We start from the raw sequence: 20,243 nt of genomic DNA on the forward strand, positions 1-20,243 counted from the left end.
TGGTTATCCTCCCCGCAGCAGTGTGTCACAGTGAGCTTAACGCAGACATTTTTGATTTATGCTCAAGTTTGAAGAGTGGTCCGCGCCACGCCACAACGCCAGTGGGACAATCAGGAACTAGCTGTGGCTCTAGATTCGGCCGAGGTGGTGAAGAAGTGGGGGCAAGTTTGTGCCTCATCGGAGGGATGTGAGGGCAAAAAAGAGCAGGGATTCAGGTGGAAAAAGGGTCCCAGCATTCTCGCACACTTCGCTCTTCTAGTTGGTCCAACTTCAAGAGTTGATTTCCGCAATGGCTGTCATACAAACAAAACAAGCCGGTCTCCTGTCTGCGGCACTGTCTGTGGTCACCTACAATTTGGAAGGTGCAGCAGAGTGTCTGCGGAGGGGGCGGGGACGTCTTTGCGTTCACTGAGACACCTACGCAGACGACCTGGTTTCGAAGTATAAATCAGCCTTTATAAGAAGGTGCAGCTTTTCTGTGGATTTTTACCAACCGGTAGAGGGGGAAATCAAGGCTGATAATGAAAGAATAAGGGGCTAATGTACATTTAGCACAAGAATATGCTAGCTGCAGGCACGACGGGGAACAAGGCCGTTTCTCAATTTACAAGAACGCAAGCAGGGACTCATGTCCTCGCTAAGTATGCTCTTGAGTAGAACACAGGAAAGTATTTACTCTGGGAGAGCGGGAGCACGCAGCATAAATATGGGTCAATTTGAACAGAAGAATACTCGTGACATCACCACACTCTAAGCTCGTCTGGAGCTGCATTTTTCACCTCCTGTTATTAATAGTCTCTAGATCAGGGGTCTTCAACAAATTTCAGGCCAAGGACCCCCAAACTGATGGCAAAATGGAGCGGGGACCCCCTAATTATATATATTGTATGAAATTATGTTATATCAAACTGGTCCTATAGTCACTCTATTACAGATGGAGTAATGTAATGAACGTAATTTCTCCCTGGGATTATTAAAGTATTTCTGATTCCTGATTGATGGAACAGGTGTTGTGAATGAAACGGTGTCCAGCTTGAAAGAGCTCCTGTGTGTCGCTGAATGTGAGCATTGATGACTGAAAGACATCTTCTGCCTCCATTTATCTGTTTACTACAGTGTGTTGAATTCATGTTAATGTGGATTTAAAGACATTCAATTAGTGGAAAAATTGCAGGGGGGAATGTAAAAAAAAGTTTAACTTTCGCGACCCCCATGCAGTACCTCCCTGGACCCCTTAGGGGTTGCGGACCCCCTGTTGGAAACCTCCGCTCTAGATAATAATAATAATAAAACTGCTGCTGCCGCAGTGCATGCTGGGACAGCTGTCAATCTCGAGAACGGAGAATTCTGCTCTGATGCATGCTGGGTAAAGATGGAGGGACAAGAAAAATAGTTGTTATGTTCTCGGTCTGCTGTTCTCGTGAATTTGAACAGTACTAGGGCTGAGGATGATGACGTTTCACGAGCACATGAGAACGCACAAGTACATATATTGAGAAACGGCACAAATGTCCTGAATTCACACATATTAACATTTATTTGCTGCATTAAAGCTGGCGAACCAATGAAGAGACTGGGCTCAACTCCTGCAGAGCTAAAATAAAGAGCCAATAAAGCCCCATCTTTCAGTATTAGCTCTTACTGCCGTGAGCCAACAAGCTGACGGAAGCTAGCATTATTCTTCTTCCCTACCCCAGGCGCTGTATGTAGAGCTCCCCCTACAGGTTTGGTGGGAGACAGTTCAGTAGATATCAGCGACTTATAGCCCAGTGTGACTTATATGTGTACGATTCCAGTTTTTTTATGTAGCTGCGGGTAATAGTGATGTGCGCTCTATAGTCCGGAAATTACTGTAAGTTTGGAATTGGAATTGGTATCTTTATTTCAAACATGCAAGAGAAAAAAAAAACAATGTTTAAAAACATTGGAGAGAGAAACAACAAACACGGTACCTTTCTTTCCTTAGTTAATATACCTCTATTACATGTGCGAAAAGGAGTAGGAAGAAGTAAAACTTATGTACTCCTTTAATTCACCCCTTTAATTCTAGTATTTCTTCAATTTACAATATTTATAATTATGTTGCTATATATATATCCCTATATATATGTATATACACACCTACCTACACATATACATACATAAATATCTAAAGTTGAATTCATTGAGGGTTTTTTGAGCTGAAAGCTTGGTGTAGAGAATTTAGGAACCTAGACCACATCACTTTTATTTTGTGCTGATAAGTAAAAACCAAGAACTGAAAAAGGATGTACTTTCTTTTTGTTATCTCTGAAGCTGTGTTGTAGACAAAGAATCAATGGGCTGTAAAAAAAAAACTCTTTGCTCTCTCTCTCACAGCAGCGGCAAAATTCAGACGAGAGTCTTTGTTTTGCCCGGATGAGCTGGATTCTCTCTTCTCTTACTTTGATAATGGATCTGGTCCTCGGAGTAAGTTTTTTTGTTTAGCACTTAACTTTGTGCTAGTGTGAAAATAACATGAGATCTTGTGTAAGCAGATGTTTTAGATTGCAATAAAAAGCGACAGTTTCTAATGTGTTCATGTTGTCCTGCAGGTCTAAGCAGCGACAGCGGCCTGGGAGGCAGCACAGACGGCAGTACAGACATCCTGGCGTTTGGCTCAGTGGTGGACAGCGTCACGGAGGAGGGTGAGGCTAGTTATAAGGAGGTAGAGCAGAATGTAGAAACTTCAGGAAGATATTTAGACCTTTTTTATGAGCGACTTCTTATGGTGATCTGCAGAGTGTGAAGAATCTGAAGACTCGAGCGGTGAGACCGAGCCTGAGACGTCAGACCCGGAGGACATGAGGGAGATGGATCCTGGAACCCTGCTCTATAAAGCCTCTAAAGCTCGCAATCTGCCAGTGATGGCTGAAGCTCTAGCCCACGGCGCCGACGTTAATTTGGTCAACGACGAGGACGAAGGAAAGACGCCCCTTATACAAGCTGTTACTGGGGTGAGTTAGTCTGGGCAAAGAAAAGGCAATCTGATTTGTTTTTTTTTATGCAAAACTCCTGATACAATATTAAAATAGAGTGCAGTCTTCGAAAACTTTTTTCATCATCACTTCAAAATATAATTGCTTTGTTTTTAAATTTATTCCAGGGTTCTCTGGTTGCCTGTGAGTTCCTGCTGCAAAACGCTGCTGATGTCAACCAAAGAGATGCAAGAGGGAGGGGCCCATTGTATCACGCTACTTATCTAGGGCACACAGGGTGAGTCATAAAAAAACACTATATAATAAGAAAAAAACTTGTATATAAAATATTATATTTTTATTTATATATATATATATATATATATATATATATATATATATATATATATATATATATATATATATATATATACACACACGCTACCATTCAAAAGTTTGGGGTCACGTTGAAATGTCCTTATTTTTGAAGGAAAAACACTATACTTTTCAATAAAGATAACTTAAAACTAGTCTTAACTTTAAAGAAATACACTTTAGACATTGCTAATGTGGTAAATGACTATTCTAGCTGCAAATGTCTGGTTTTTGGTGCAATATCTACATAGGTGTATAGAGGCCCATTTCCAGCAACTATCACTCCAGTGTTCTAATGGTACAATGTGTTTGCTGATTGGCTCAGAAGGCTAATTGATGATTAGAAAACCCTTGTGCAATCATGTTCACACATCTGAAAACAGTTTAGCTCGTTAGAGAAGCTACAAAACTGACCTTCCTTTGAGCAGATTGAGTTTCTGGAGCATCACATTTGTGGTAAATAGTCATTTACCACATTAGCAATGTATAGAGTGTATTTCTTTAAAGTTATGACTAGTTTAAAGTTATCTTCATTGAAAAGTACAGTGCTTTTCCTTTAAAAATAAGAACATTTCAATGTGACCCCAAACTTTTGAACGGTAGTATATCTCTCTCTCTCTCTCTCTCTCTCTCTCTCTCTCTCTCTCTCTCTCTCTCTCTCTCTCTCTCTCTATATATATATATATATATATATATATATATATATATATAGATTATCACCGATTTTTCATAAGCCCCACTGTTCCCAACATGTTGAGGTTATTTATTTTGCCATGACTTATACTTATAAAGACACCTCAATGTATTATGTTTCTGGGCTGATACTGGACATTCATGCTGATTTTGCACAGTTTCTACCTTAGTCATTTAAATAACATAGTGCTGTCATTTTGCTCATATCTGATGTTGCTGCTATTTTCATTTACCATTACTGGAAATGTCCTTAGCTGTATTTTGGTCATTCATTCTGCAGGTGCACAGTATTTATATTGTTAAAACACTTTAAAGCACAGTATTTTATTGTTTATCTTTTAACTTTACACTGTTATGTTATTTTTACAAATTTTTCCGAGGTCCACATTTGGGTGACCATTTTTTCTATAATCTTTTTGCAGCTGTAAACACCAGAATTTCCCTTATTGTCGGACAATAAAGGGATTTTCTTTCTATTTTAGATAAGCACACACACAAACCCACACATACACATATATATATATATATATATATATATATATATATATATATATAAAGTCTCAGGTTCTAAGTACTCTACATCATGAGGCTACTTAATTGATTAGCAGGACAAGACAGTGTTACTCTTATGTGGTTTCATGAAATGGTGATGAGTAGATCAGTAAAACTTTATCCTCCTCCAGCAATGCTCTAAGAAAGCCAGCATGGGCATCGGTCCCCAATCTCTAAAGTTAAAATCATGCCTTACGGCATAACAGGGTGATCATGTTGCTCTGATATCCTTTTACATATGAAGTGCCCTAGTCTTATGAAAATGAGTAGTTCCCCTTAAATTAATTCATGGAATTCTTGAACATAAATGAATAAGGTTCAGAAGTCTATATCTATCTCTAATAGCTAAAAAAACAGACAAACAGACAGTGCTGATAGTGAGAGCAGACTCTATAAAAAAGAATTATACATACGAATAAAAGCAGAATCAATATTAAGCGGTCGCTTACACAGAGTGACAATATACATTTTGATCTTGTTTTAAATTAGGCTTTAATTGGATGTTTTTAACTCTTTTTTTGTTTGTTTGTTTCCAGACAGGTGTGTTTGTTTCTCAAAAGAGGAGCTGCGCAGAATGACTGTGATGAAGAAGGCATGGACCCTTTGAGTATAGCCGTGCAGCAAGCCAATGCAGATATTGTCACGCTGTATGTTAATGAATTAGTGAACTTCAGCTCCAGCGCTTCGGTCCAGTTTTTACGTAAACTCAGATTTTGCTTGTCCCGTCTTTGTTTTAGGCTGCGACTGGCCAGGATGAATGACGAAATGCGGGAGTCAGAGGGACCGTTTGGACAGCCAGGTCAATACCCAATCAGCAGCCCCACCGAGCAGCAGTATAAAAAATGCATACAGGAGTTTATCTGCATCCACATAGCAGAGTGCTGATCAGGTTCAGTCAGGGTGACGCAGCAGTCGCCCCTCCGATGAGAAATGTTGGAGATGTAGGGTTTCTGTTTTACCCCACACCTTGGTATCCGTAGTCTTCCTTCTTCTTTGCTGTCAGAGAGGATTTTAGATCATAAACCGCTCAGAAGTTAGCCCCTGTCTTACAATTCTACTGGAATCTACATCTAATGAAGAAGTTTAAAAAGCAAACTAAGTTGGATGACAAGTTGCAGGGAAAATTCACTAATTCTTCTGAGCAAAAAAGTTAATCAAACCAACCAATGTCGGGTTTCAATCAGCAAATCTCAACAAAAAAACTGTATGGTTTAGTTTTTCATTTGTAATTTCTTTAAATATATCCACCTTAAACCTCGTCATCCCTGCCCAACAAATCAAAATGTGTCTACAGCGAGGGGAAGTCTAAAAGCTCATCTTAGCTGTGATCAACAAACCAAGTAGACATTGTATGATGCACTTTTTTTGTTTTACAAATGCAGATTTAAGGTACTCTGATTTAATTATGTAAATTATTTTAATTATGTATGGAAACTTTCTGAGCAATGGTGCAATAACATTTTTAGTACTTTTTTGTATTGTTAAATAATATATGTAGGTTGTTTTGTTTTAAAAGGGTAGTTTTTGTTAGACAATCACTCACTCAGGCACACAGTATTATGTTTTCCTTAGAAAATCTCAATAGTCAAATTGTTTCACTTGTTTGTGAATTAGCTGAATAAGCTGTTCTAGAAGATGGGCTCTTAATAACGGAATAACAGAAAATCCATTGCATCATGTATTTGATTATAAAATGTTTGTTAAGCCGCATCATTACAACTAGGTTAGAATTAGAATTGTCTTTGTTTCTAATGATTGAGTAGATGTTGACCATTTCCTTTGCCTCTCATTTCACACATTTAGTGCCGTTAAATATTTCTGGTATTTACAATGTTTTGCCAAATCATAGTGGAGCATATGATAAAACATTTCTTCCAGAAAATGATGCTCCATCCTGCAGTTACTACTTCGATAATAATCAGTCAGGTTTAGTTTCAACCAAAGAAAAATCATACATTTTTAAACACAGTTTGCTTATTTTTAGTAGAAATGAATGTATTTTGTGTTGCTGTTTTTTCAACAAGAATAAACTGTGCAGGAGTTGTTTTGATGAAGGCTAGAATTAAGGGTTAAACACATAAACTTATTCTGTTCTAAGTAAGATTTGGACAATCACAACTGAGGGCCAAAAATTTGCAACTAAATTTTAAAATGTTAAGTTGTGAAAAGTTTAAATACTGTTATATTTTTCACTAAGAGGTGGTCTTACATTGTTTTGCAAACAGTCTTTATTATAAATTTAACATGAAAATAAAATAAGCTGTTCAAGAAGGAACTTATGCATAGCAATAACTTTATTTTATTTCTTCCCAAAGGCAAATATAGTCTTACAATTCAATTCAATTCAGTTTATTTCTATAGCGCCAATTCACAACCCATGTCCTCTCAAGGCACTTTACAGTTGACCAGATCATCCAGTCAGATTGATACAGTTTTATATCTAAGGAAAGCCAGTTGTTTGCATCAACTCACTGACTTGAATGCAATCCCTCACACTAAACATGCTTGCAGCGACAGTGGAGAGGAAAAACTCCCTTTTAACAGTAAGAAACCTCCAGGAGAACCAGGCTTAGTATGAGCGGCCATCTGCCGAGGCCAACTGGGGTTCAAGGAGACAGAAGCAGAGATAAACAAGACAAGCTCCGAGCCAACTCCCATGTCAGAGGATGAAGAGAGCACATCCAACCAGTCACAGTCAGAGAAACAGGACTACACTGGAAAAACAGGCCGATCTCCAACATCTATAAACAAGGGTGTTGATGGCAGCAGCACAGCTGATATTTCTCTCCACAAAGTCCCCACACAACAGACACTCACAAAAACACTCCAATTTTACAAAATTTGTATTTGTCCAAGCAGCACATTTATCTGGAATGATTTAAACACCTCAGATACCAGTTAATCTCATCCATTAGGCAAGTAAACATCCTCCCTGATGTGCAGAGGAGGTTAAGAGTTTATACCGATTTAGGGGATGTTGCCCTTCCATGGACTCTATTTCTAAAAACCTGAATAAAAAAATCTGCCATGCTAAGAAAAAACACACCAAAAACAATACCCTATCCAAAAAAATTAATTGAATAAAAGAAAATAAATTATTCTTAAAAATATATATATTTTATTATCTTAAAAATATAAATAATTTTCCAGCTACTGATCTAATAAAGTATGTTACCATTGATCATTTGCCCTCAAAGCATTTTCCAACTTTTTTACTTGGTACTTATTGCAGCTAATATGTGATACGGTAAAATGGGGATATGGTGTTTATTATTTAACATATTAAAGCAATAAAATGTAAGTTTTTTTTTTCAAATATTTGATTGATCATCTTAGAAATATTTATCTTATATTATTATGATCATCTGATTTATAGGTGGACCAAAATATAAAGGGATTTTTTACCACCTGTTTTGCTAACACTTTTCGATGCTTTAGCACAAATTTTAGCATAAGTTAAAAAAAAACTGGAAAAACTGCCTGAAAATATTAAATTGACTTCACTGCTTACAAAATATAGTAAATACTTCCCACTAAAATTTTTTTTTTTTTTTTTTTTTTCTATTATGTTTTTAATAAGCTGTCACAACAGGAAAGTTAGCTAAATGAAGTTAGCATAGCCAAGCTAATGTTTCAAAGCTTCCAGGTGTGCTATGTATCTAACTTTAACTTTTGAAAAAATGTTTTTCCAATGAGGTTGTTCATTGACATTAGAAAAAATTAGATTTTTTGAGTTTATTTACCTTTTTTTTTTAGTTTAGAAAGTTTTCTATTAGTCAAACTACAAAGCATTGGAATCCAGCTTTTTTATTTGACTTCAGCAACATTTCTTATAACCTTCTGCTCAGAGAGGAGAATATAGTTTCCTAAAGCACATTCTTATTTTTTGCACAGTCTCTAGTTCATTTCTGCCAAGCATGACTATTTTTGCAGGGATGAGAAGCGCAGCTCCCTCATTTTCTCTTCTATCGTTATAAAAAAAACACCAAAAGCACTTTTTTAATGCAGCCTTTTCTTATTTTGTGCAGTATTTCACAACCAAATTCATAGTCTTCATATGAAGATGTGTCTGACTAACAATCATTTCCATTAAGCCAATGAACGATTATGTTTTGTACAGTGTGGTTTGTGTGTACAGTGACTGTAGTGTATACTAAATCCTATTAACTTGTCTGTTATTTGACATTCCTTTTTCTAACTTCCTTTTATTTTCTCTCTATTATCTGTAAAACTTTTGAATACTGCAAGAAATCTTTCTCTGAATATACTGTACTTGTGCTTATTAACACTCTATGTATTTCTTCTGTCTTCCTCTTTATAATGATACTGATAATAAACGTCTGACTAAACTCTAACCTCCTTCTCTACTTTGTGCTGTTTCTACACTTTTATGCTTTATTTTACTTTATTTTTCAAAAAATGGAGGAGCTATCTTCTTTGAAACTGTAAATAAATAACATTAAACTTATCTATCAAAGCTTCCCTCCTAAGAAAGCAGCCTCACTAAAGTGCTCATGATCCTTGTACTTATCCACAGCTTTCAGTCTTAAAATTACAAAAATAATCTCTTATATTCTTCTCTGAGTGATTCCCTGCTGGCCCATCTTGCTAGCTTTCATGGTGCGTTTACAGTTATGCCATATTCTTACTATTTTATATAATGGGTTGATATAAAACTCTGAGATGGTTAAAAATTAGATATTATTTAAATAAACCTATCATGGTTTAACTGTTCCCAACCTTAAGCCCTGAGCTTCTTCACTCTCTTCCTTATGTTTTGTTTTGCAATATTCTTTATCAACCCTCTGGGTTCTTTACTGACTATTCAATTTTAAAATACTTTATTAATCCCAAAGTTACATTAAATAAAATGAATCAAGATAATTAAACATATTTTTGATGAAATAAATAACACTCAGCTTGATATTATGTACCACTGGAGGGGCTCCTGAATTAATTTGGATATTATTTAGTAAAATCAGAATGACAGTTGCTACTATATAAAACTGCAGGACTCACTTTTCAGATTTTTCTTTGTAAATATAACTTAAGAATGACGTATTCGGCTTCCGGGAAGATGGCGGAGGGAGAGGTCGCATAGTTGGATAGCTCTCCGAGGTCGGTTAAAAACCCACAATAAGAATATTACTCGATAGGTAAAACTAAGGTATGAGTGGGAGCAAGAAAAGAAGTCGGAAAAGCAATAAAAAACAAGACAAAAGCGAAGAGTTGCCTGCAACGGGTAAAAGACCCACACGCGAAGCTAACGAACACGAGGAAGACAAAGAGGAGATAATGGAGGAAAGCGATAGCACGGTGACGCTGCAAAACGGGTTCGCCACCATCAGAACTGATATCAAAAACTTGAAACGAGCTGTGTCGGGAGCTGGCTGAGTTCAAGGATGAACTGAAGAAAGAGATGAAGGAAGAAATGGTGAGATTCCGACAAGAAATAGAACGCAGGTGGTCTGAGAATGACCGGGATATCCAGGCACAGCGAGCGGACCTCAACGAGGCTCAGGCACGGATAGAGGAGGTGGAAGAGTGGAAGACGGATGCTAACGAGGTGTTAATGAAAATGGTGGAACAAACACAAAGAATGCAGGAAAAATTAACCGACCTCGAGGGGAGATCGAGGAGAAAGAGGTAGAGGGGAAATCTACTGCCACATTTTTGGAGCAACTATTCCAAAAGGAACTCGAACTACCGGAGGGGACTAATCTCCAGATTCAACGAGCTCACCGAACACCCGCATCCAAGCCGAATGCAAACGCAACACCGAGGTCAGTCGTGGTTAATTTTCTGCAGTATGAGACCAAAGAAATGATATTGAAGAAAGCCTGGCAGACAAAGATTCAGGTAAAGGATAAGCGTATCTATTTTGATCACGACTACCCGACTGAGATTGTACAGAAGAGAAAGGCATATAGCGGCATTAAAAAAATATTGAAGGAGAAAGGAATACGTTTCCAGACGCCACTCACCAAAATGCGGATACACTGCGAGAATGGAGTGAAGACATATGAAAACGCTAAGTCAGCAGCGCAGGACATGAAGGAAAGGGGATACAACGTAGCTGAGCCGGGAGGAGGCGACGCGGCAACGGAGGAAAGGAGACGAGGAGCGGCAGGATGGCAGAGAACGAAGGGAACAGACCGGGACCGAGAGGCGGCTCATCGAGCGAGAGAAAAGCTGCACAACTTCCAATGGAAACCCTAGAATGTTTCGCCCACAGAAGAAATCGATCAAGAAGAAATGAGGTATGGTCACAAAAGAGAATAAAGACTGGGTCAAAGTGCAAGACTTCTTAATTTCGCAGAATTCATTACGAACCGACGGAGAGGAGATATAAACTTTTAAGTTGGACATGTCTAGATGGAGTAGTACCCCACGGGATGGGAGTGGTACAGGATCTAGGGAGGGGCCCTCAACAAAGGTGAGGATTTCCCCTCCACCCACCAACGGGGACTGGGGAAGAGGGATACCCCAAGTACGGGAAGTCAGTTTGATTTTAAGTTTTTGTTTGGTTAGTATTAGTTCATGTTGGTTAAGGTGTGAGTTGCCGGGGAGCTTTTCAACAGGGGTCGAGAAATTATTTCCATGACTGATATCAAGATAATGTCGCTAAATGTGAACGGGTTGAATGTGCGGAGTAAAACAGAAAAGGTGATGACTAAATTGAAAAAGGAAAACGCACAAATTATATACTTACAAGAAACACATTTATCCAAATCGGAGCATGAAAAACTTAAAAAATATGGTTGCTGGAATATATATTACAGTTCATATGCAGAAGAACGTAGAAGGGGAGTGGCTATATTAATTTCGAAAAACATACAATTCGACAGCAAAAAGCAAGTAAAAGACAAAGAAGGAAGATACATAATATTAAAAGGAAAGATTGAAAATGAATTAATAACTATGATAAATATATATGCACCCCCCGGGAGTAACAAAGAATTCTTTAAAAGTCTATTTAATTTAATAGCTGTGGAAACAGAAGGGATTCTAATTTGCGGAGGTGATTTAAATGTAGTTTTGAATCATCACTTGGACACAACGAGCCAAAAAAAAAATAAAATTCACTTAACAAAATTTATAAACGTATCAATAGAGGAGATGGGAATGATAGATGTATGGAGAAAAATGCACCCATCAGGGAGAGATTTCACACATTACTCGGCTGTTTATGGGGTACACTCCAGAATAGACTATTTTTTAGTCAAGGAAGAAGATAATCACAGGGTAAAGGAGTGCAAGATAGGAGCGGCAGATGTGTCGGATCACAATCCGGTTTATGTAAAGATGTGCCTAGGTAGTAGGAAAAGAAATACTGTATGGAGATTAAATGTGGGAATATTAAACAATGAACAACAAAAAGAAAAGATCAAAGCAGAGATAAAACAATATATTGAGGAAAATAATAATGGAACAGTTGACCCAACAATAGTGTGGGATGCCATGAAGGCAGTCATTAGAGGAAAGTTAATAGCTATAACGGCACATGAAAAAAGAACCAAATTACAAAAATACAGGTCAAACAATGAGAGACTTAGAGAACTAGAAAAGAAATATCAGATAACAGAAGACCCAAAGATATACCAAGAAATCAAGATGGTCAGGGCCGAAATAAATGATATACTATTGGGAGAAATAGAAAAAAAGAATATATACCTGAAACAGAACTATTATGAGGCAGGGTCAAGGGCAACTAAACTGCTAGCAAAACGTATTCGAAAACAGCAAACAATTAATGCAATAAACAAAATCAGGAATCCCAACACAGGAGAATTAACTAATAATCCAGAAGAAATAGAAGGCATTTTCCGAGGTTATTATGAGAAGTTATACACACAACCTGCAGGTGCTCAAGAGGGGGAAATGAGAACCTTTTTAAACACATTAGATTTACCAACAATTGGCAAAATACAAAATGAGTCACTGACAGCAACAATTACAATAGAAGAGGTAAAGGAGGCGATAAACTCACTTAAAAACAATAAATCACCAGGCAGTGATGGATACCCGGCAGAGTGGTATAAGATTTTTAAAGAAGAATTGGTCTCAATACTCACAGCATCATTCAATTGGACACTTAATAATAATAAAATACCTCCTTCATGGAGAGAAGCTATAATTACGGTCATACCAAAACAAGGGAAAGACAATGAACAATGTAGTAGTTATAGACCAATCTCACTACTGAATGTGGACTATAAGATTTATACATCCATTATCTCTGCTAGATTAAATAAATGGGTGACAGAATTGATAGAGGAGGATCAAACAGGATTTGTGAAAGGACGACAAACTCACGATAATATTAGAAGAGTATTGCATATATTGGATCAAGCGCAACAGGAAAAACAAAGCACCATATTAGTAAGTGTCGATGCAGAAAAAGCATTCGATTTGGTGAATTGGACATTTCTATATAGGGTGCTAGAACGGTTTGGATTCAACAATAAATCAATATTGAGTATAAAAGCATTATACCATCAACCTACAGCGAGAATAAAAATAAATGGAAGTCTGACAGGAAAATTTAACATACAAAGATCAACCAGACAAGGGTGCTGCCTATCACCTACCTTATTTGCACTCTTTGTGGAACCTTTGGCTCAGGCAGTACGTCAAGATGAAAGAATCAAAGGCGTTACAGTAAATGGTGAAGAACACAAGATAGGACTTTTTGCAGACGATATAATAACCTTCCTTGAACAGCCAAATAGATCGTTGCCAGTTTTGATGGACTTGTTTGGAAAGTATGAATATCTTTCAGGATACAAAATTAATGTAAGCAAAACACAGACACTAACACTCAACTATAACCTATCAAAAGAAATACAAGAAGCATTTCCCATTAAATGGAACACGAAAGAAATAAAATATCTAGGAGTCAATATTACTAAAGAAATATCTACATTGTCTAAAGCGAATTATAGTAAAATAACCCAAGAAATACAAAAAGATATAGATAGATGGAATACTTTACCATTGGATTTGAACTCGAGAGTCGAAATTATCAAAATGAATGTGCAAGCGAAACTTCTATATCTGTTCCAGGCATTACCGATAGAGGTGAGTCAAACTCAATTTGATATCTGGGACAAGATAATATCAAGATTCATCTGGGGGGGCAAAAAACCAAGAGTTAAATATAAAACGTTACAGCTACCGAAAGACGAAGGGGGTTTGGGCCTACCAAGACTGAGAGAGTACTTCTGGGCAGCACAGCTCAGGCATGTGGTGTGTTGGTGCTCGCCGGACTACTCAACAAGGTGGAAAGACATGGAGAAAGAGTTTGGAGGATGTCCAATTCAGAGTGTTATTGGAGATGAAGATAGATATGAAAAGATCAAGAATTATAAAGATCCAATCGCTAATTTTACATTGGAAACATGGTTCAAAACATTGAAAAAACACAAAATAAAGAAAGAAATGAAAATACTTAGGTGGATAGCATACGACACGGATTTTAAACCATTAAAATATGATAAAGGATTCAAGCAATGGATAGGGAAAGGGATTACGGGATGGTATGCCCTCCAGGAAAATAATGAGCTGTTGAGCTTTCAACAAATGAAGGACAAGTATAATCTAGATAAACATGAGTTCCATAGGTATTTGCAAATGAGAGACTATTACAGGACAGACATCAAATGGGACACTAAGATGGAAAGGAATAGTGTGATTGGAGTGGTACTTAAATCTATTAATGGAACTAAAATGAAAACCATCTCTACACTATATCAAAAACTAATGAATAGGCATTCTACAAAGTATATTAAAGAGAAATGGGAATCAGAGTTTAATATGACAATTACGGATAAAGACTGGATAGATATGTGGAAAACACAACAGACATCTACTAATTCGCGGATATGGAGGGAGTTTGCATGGAAGAACCTTATACGTTTTTTCATCACGCCTAAAATCAAGAATAAATATAGTAATACAAGCGCAGAGTGTTGGAGAAAATGCGGATTGATGAATGCTGATCACTCGCACATATTTTGGAACTGTCCAAAAATTGTTGCATTCTGGAAAAATGTTTATGTATCTGTGAAGAGGATACTGGGGTATGATATCCCTATGAGTAGCATGGTATTCTATCTATGTAATTTTAATAATACCAAGATTACGGTAAAAGATAGATACCTGACTAAGATCCTGTTAATAGCGGATAAGAAAGCGATCACGAGGAAGTGGGGGAAAGAGGACCCCCCATGCCAAGAACATTGGACTGAAATTGTGGAAGAAATTTATATTATGGAAAAACTGACACACAGATTGAGACTGCAACAAGCACAAATGGAAAAAAAATGGACAAAATGGACTGTATTCAGGACAACAGAGAGCGACAAAAGTGGATAAAGGCCTTTGAAAATGAGAGACAATAAGGTAATAATGAGTACAAGCCCCCGAGCATCAGTTTTGGTTCCTTTTTATTTTGAGTAGAGGTGGATGTGTTGTGTTCAAGTTCACTGTAAATGTAAATAAATGTAAAAATTTCAATAAAAAGTTAAATGTTAAAAAAAAAAGAATGACGTATTCCACTTTACAGTCATGTTTTAGTTGTTTGCTCAATATCAAGATAATTTTTGAAGCTAGTAGAAAATAAAAAGCTTTGTTTTAATAAGAAAGGATCAAAACTAGGATTCTAATTGTGACTTTAAAGTTGAAATTATGACTTTGTATCTCATATGTTTTTAAAATCTCTATTGCACCTACAGTGCTAGTGAAATGGGGTTAAATGAGGTTGCTGAAAACTGAATTGTCCTTTTTTGGGGGGATAAATAAATAAAATTTGAATAATTATGACTGTAAATCACATAATTATAACTTTGAACGCTGAATTCTGACTTTACATCTCATGTTTATGACATACCATGTGACATTTTTTACTTACAATGAAATGGGCTTCCATAATTTATAGAATTTAAAAACATAATGCAATAGGATTAAACAGCAGATAGAATTTTATGAATGCAGGAAACGGGAACCTAAAACAATAACAGAGCCGTGTTATGTATGATGTGTTCAGCTAAAAAAATTTGGCTTTTTTTTTTAACATCGATTTATACCTTAAGACCGATGTCCTTACCTCCATGCCAGCGGCTCTGACTGCACCCTATCTTCCCAATGCAAGTCTTAATCAATCATAAACTACAACTGAAACAAGAATTTGGACAAAAATTTCACAATAGTGGCGGTTCCAGGAAATCTTCATAGAGGGCTCCTATTGTACTAAAAGCTCTGGCCCTGGGTTATTTTCTGTGGGTGCGGCCCCACACTTGCCCCCGGTTTGTAATCGGCGAATTTCTGTTCTTGCTAACGCAAATAAAACAGTTTTTTTTTTGGCGTGAATATCCATCCATCCATCCATCTTCCTCCGCTTATCCGGGGTCGGGTCGCGGGGGTAGCAGCTTCAGTAGGGAGGCCAAGACGTCCGTCTCCCCAGACACTTGGGCCAGCTCCTCCGGGGAATCCCAGGGCGCTCCCAGGCCAGCCAAGAAAAATAGTCCCTCCAGCATGTCCTGGGTCTCCCCCTGGGCCTCCTCCCGGTGGGACGTGCCTGGAACACCTTACCACGGAGACGTCAAGGAGGCATCCTAATCAGATGCCTAAACCACCTCAACTGGGTCCTCTCGATGTGAAGGAGCAGCTGCTCTACTCTGAGGCCCTGTCCACACAAAGTCAAAACGAACACGAAACGCTAATATTTTCCAGAACGTTTGTCGTAAAGACGGAGACCTAAAATAAATGTGATCGACCACATGAATGCATGAAAATGCTACAAAATGTTTGCCAGGCCTGTAAGTGGCGCTGTGGTGCCAAAGCAAAAATAGGCGAAAACAGGCAACGAAATGTTGGGCATGCGCAGTAATATTTATACAACAACCAAACCGGAAAATGGCCCTGCGGGTCCATTTTCGTGGTTCAGTCAAATTCAGGTGCTGAACTATGTCGTCGATATTGCTCTGTTCTTCCTGGAGATATTCCAGAAGAAGAAGATTCTGTTGTAAGCCCGGCAGCAGGGTGAGTAGCATGAGCAGCAACCATTCAACACAGTATGGCGCCATTGTTGTTGTGATATTGTGTCGCGCATGTGTGTTTAGAGGCGATGCTATGACGCATGCGTGTAAGAAAAAAAATGTGGTTAGAGCTTAAAGATGGAAACGCGAAAACGGCGTTTCAAAATCTTCCCACTCTGAAGGCTTAATAAAAAAAAGATTGTTTACAGACCCCGAAACGCCGGCTTCATATGGATGAGAGGCTGGTTTGGTGAAAAATGTGTGCGTTTAGGCCAGGGTTTGACTTCGTGTGGACGGGGCCTGAGTCCTCCCCGGATGACTGAGCTCCTTACCCTATCTCTAAGGGAGAGCCCAGACACACTAGAGAGAAAACTCATTTCAGCTGCTTGTATCCGGGATCTCATTCTTTCGGCCATGATGCAAAGCTCATGACCATAGATGAGGGTAGGGACATAGATCCATCGGTAAATCGAGAACTTTCCTTTTTGGCTCAGCTCTCTTCACCAAAACAGACCAGTACAGTGCCCGCTTCACAGCAGACAACGCACCAATCCGCCTATCGATCTCCCGCTCCATTTTCTCCTCAATCGTGAACAAGACCCCAAGATACTTAAACTCGTCCACTAGGGGCAGTACATCCTCTCCAACCCGGAGAAGGCACTCTACCGTTTTCCAGCTCAAGACCATGGTCTTGGATTGGTCTTGGATTTGGAGGCACTGATCCTCATCCCAGATGGTTCACACTCGGCTGCGAACCGCTCCAGTGAGAGCTGTAGATCACGCCCTGATAAATCAATAGAACCACATCATCTGCGAATAAGGCCAACAAAACAGATCTGCTCAACACTTTGGCTGCACCTAGAAATTCTGTCCATAAAAGTTAGGAGCAGAATCGGTGACATTTTGGCATGAAATATTTAACTTATTTAGAATTGTGAAAAAGACTGCTTTAGGGAGGTCTAAACTGATATTAACCATTTCGTAACTGAAACACAAACACACACTGAGGCAATAAAATTTCCACATCTTTGTTACAAACATAGGAAATAATAAACTTTAAAGTAGCATATATTATATTGTTTTCTTTCCTATATTTAGGCACAAAGGACTGGTGGATTGATCTAGGATTGGTCAGTCAATCAGAATTGAGCTACTCGAACTTGGCAAGTGTATGAGAATTGAATGAGCATGAAATGGGGAAATATAAGTGAGAAATGTCATGTGTGGCATGAAAATGGGTGAAATTGTGTGACTGTTACACTCAATGCGTTAAACTTGGCAGCCCTGGTTTATTTGTTGCTTTTTCTCCCTTTAGTGTATCATTTCGGTGTAAAAAGGAGGGCGATGGATGGGACAGTGAAGCTTTGAATAGCTTCCAAAACAAGAGCCACTGCACAAGAGAGTGAGGGTGGTGTGAATGGGGACTGGTTTTAGGGATTATGTCTAATATAGAAATAGGAGGCAGTGAAAAGAAGTAATAATAAAACACACAAATTACACTTAAGCACCAAACTGCACAATTTAAATCACATACGGTTCAAAATTCTAATTACTCCCAAGTTTCAGGCTGCTTCTCCCAGGAGGAACGTTCATACTCCCTTTATGTGGCGTATCCTGTGAGCTTTTTCAGACACACAACAATTCACTGCCACTTTAGTTCTGAGTGTATGTGCACCAGTTACCATAGCAACAACAGGCATGAATGCTCAGGATTTAGGGACGCTGAAAGAGGGGAAGCTTCAGGGTGCCTCAATGACTTTTTTGTGGGTTTTCTTGCATTTTATGTTCTTTCCTTTCAAAGAAAAGAAAAATTCCTGCTCTCAGGCTGTGTTTTTCTATTTTATTTTATTTATTGTTCCCCCCGTTGTTTGTATCTTACCAGGAGACACTACATACCTTGACATCTTCAGGGAATTTTCCCACATGGCCTCCAACAACCCGGAGAAGCTGAAGCGTAGGAGTTTGCATTTCCGACACTCGTTCAGGTAGTCGACTGGATATCTGGAGGGGAAAAGTGGCTCCGCTTCACGCTTATAAGAGACCTACAAGAAACCTGGAGCACCTCCAGTTCATCAGTCTACCACTTCCTGTTCCTGTTAAAATGGTGATAAGCTGTTAGGATAGATTGAATGTGTCTCAGAGGAACTTTTATTTTGGTAGGGCAATATTCTTTTGAGGAACTGCTGGTCTTTTCCTCTTGAATATGAATTTAGAAACCCACTTTCCCTTAAATGTTGATGAGCACTTATTCTGGCTGTGGTCATATATATATAAAAAACCATTTCTGTCATGTTGGTGATTGAAGGAATTTCATTATTACCGTATATTTTCTCTGTATGCATGCATTACATTTCATATTTTAAACTTACATTCAAATACAGCTGATAAGTTTTACGTTAACCATCCGTATTATACAGTTGCAGTGATGTTTCTTTGAATGTGCAGCCTATTTTGATAAGAAACGTGTTTTATTTTGCATCGACTACGCTGGTCTAGTCCTTCTCTTTGAATGTACTTTGCTTCACCACTATGAGATGAGGTCTTAACGTCCTGTATGCATGCTGGAGAAGTGAAATAAAGTGTTAATATATCAAGAGAAATGAATGAAAATAAATGTGTTTTAAGTTGTGATGCTTCCCAGTGGTTTAAACAACAGCGCCTCATAGTGGAAATACGGGGCATTACCAAAAGATTTAAATAATTTCATAGCAATGGATTTTACATCTCATCATTAGACAATGCTTTACAGAAGACTCAGGAAATTGAGGTGAAGTGAGTTGTGTGCAAAGCATTAATAACCAACGTGAATCCCTATTGGAACCAACGTTTTGCTGGTTTCTTGCTTTGTAACATTCAGATTGTTTGGCACCATAATGTGTAGATGGAAAAAGATTCACAGTAATTGTCAGTAAGCAATTGTTGCTGTTAGATCAGAAGGTTTTTATAGGACAGTATTTACAGTATGTTTGGTTAATCTTTTCAGAAAGTGAAGCTAATTTAAAACCTTTATTTCTTGTATTTGATGACATACAGATAATGAAAAAAAAATGCATCTGGATATTTTTAAAAAGGTAAAACATCAGAAAGTTATGGTGTCACACAATGATTAACTGATTAACTGAAAAACACCTGCAAATGTTTCCTAATTTTTTTCTAAAAACACAGTTGTATCTAAAAGAGAAAAGGAAGGTGTGGAAGGAAATGGTGCACCACCATGGGCGTAATTTCAGGGGCGATGGGGGGGGGGGACATGTCCCTTGCACTTTTTCATACATCCGTTTTGGTCCCCTACAAGTTTTACTGTCCAAAAACAATATTACGCTACAGTACATAGACATTCGTCGAGCACTAGGACCAAGCGGAAAATCGCAGCTCAAACTGAAGCCCGCTTCCCTGCGTTTAGACCGCCCACAAGCTCCTGATTGGCCCACCGCCTTGTGTGATTGACTGTAACGGCTGTCACTCCTGAGGAGCTGATTTTATAAAGAGCTGATGTGCCACTGGATCAGGTCTGTGATTGGATGATCTCACACACACTGAAGTTAGTTACCGGTATATTAAACAATACTTGCATCCCAATTCTGAAATTAAGATTTTATCCATGTGCATCTTAGTGGAAATGGATTTTTAAGCAAAATCAACAAAAATC

The 20,243-nt window shown here is 38.2% G+C and overlaps 1 protein-coding gene across 2 annotated transcripts in view; it reads left to right on the forward strand.

Moving 5' to 3' along the window:
* LOC119799433 (arf-GAP with coiled-coil, ANK repeat and PH domain-containing protein 3-like) overlaps positions 1–19,204 on the forward strand; it is a 107,236-nt gene extending 88,032 nt beyond the window's left edge. For both annotated transcript variants that reach the window (XM_038309327.1, XM_038309326.1), the window contains exons 19-25: positions 2,359–2,448; positions 2,574–2,666; positions 2,761–2,975; positions 3,125–3,234; positions 5,093–5,203; positions 5,294–5,355; positions 18,477–19,204. In XM_038309327.1, the coding sequence (XP_038165255.1) occupies positions 2,359–2,448; positions 2,574–2,666; positions 2,761–2,975; positions 3,125–3,234; positions 5,093–5,203; positions 5,294–5,355; positions 18,477–18,583 (788 nt within the window). In that variant the 3' untranslated portion in view covers positions 18,584–19,204. The remainder of the gene's footprint in view (positions 1–2,358; positions 2,449–2,573; positions 2,667–2,760; positions 2,976–3,124; positions 3,235–5,092; positions 5,204–5,293; positions 5,356–18,476) is intronic.
* The last annotated feature ends 1,039 nt before the right edge of the window (positions 19,205–20,243 follow it).

Source organism: Cyprinodon tularosa, unplaced genomic scaffold, assembly GCF_016077235.1.
Source record: "Cyprinodon tularosa strain WSP-4 unplaced genomic scaffold, ASM1607723v1 ctg66, whole genome shotgun sequence".
NCBI classification, from domain to species: domain Eukaryota; kingdom Metazoa; phylum Chordata; class Actinopteri; order Cyprinodontiformes; family Cyprinodontidae; genus Cyprinodon; species Cyprinodon tularosa.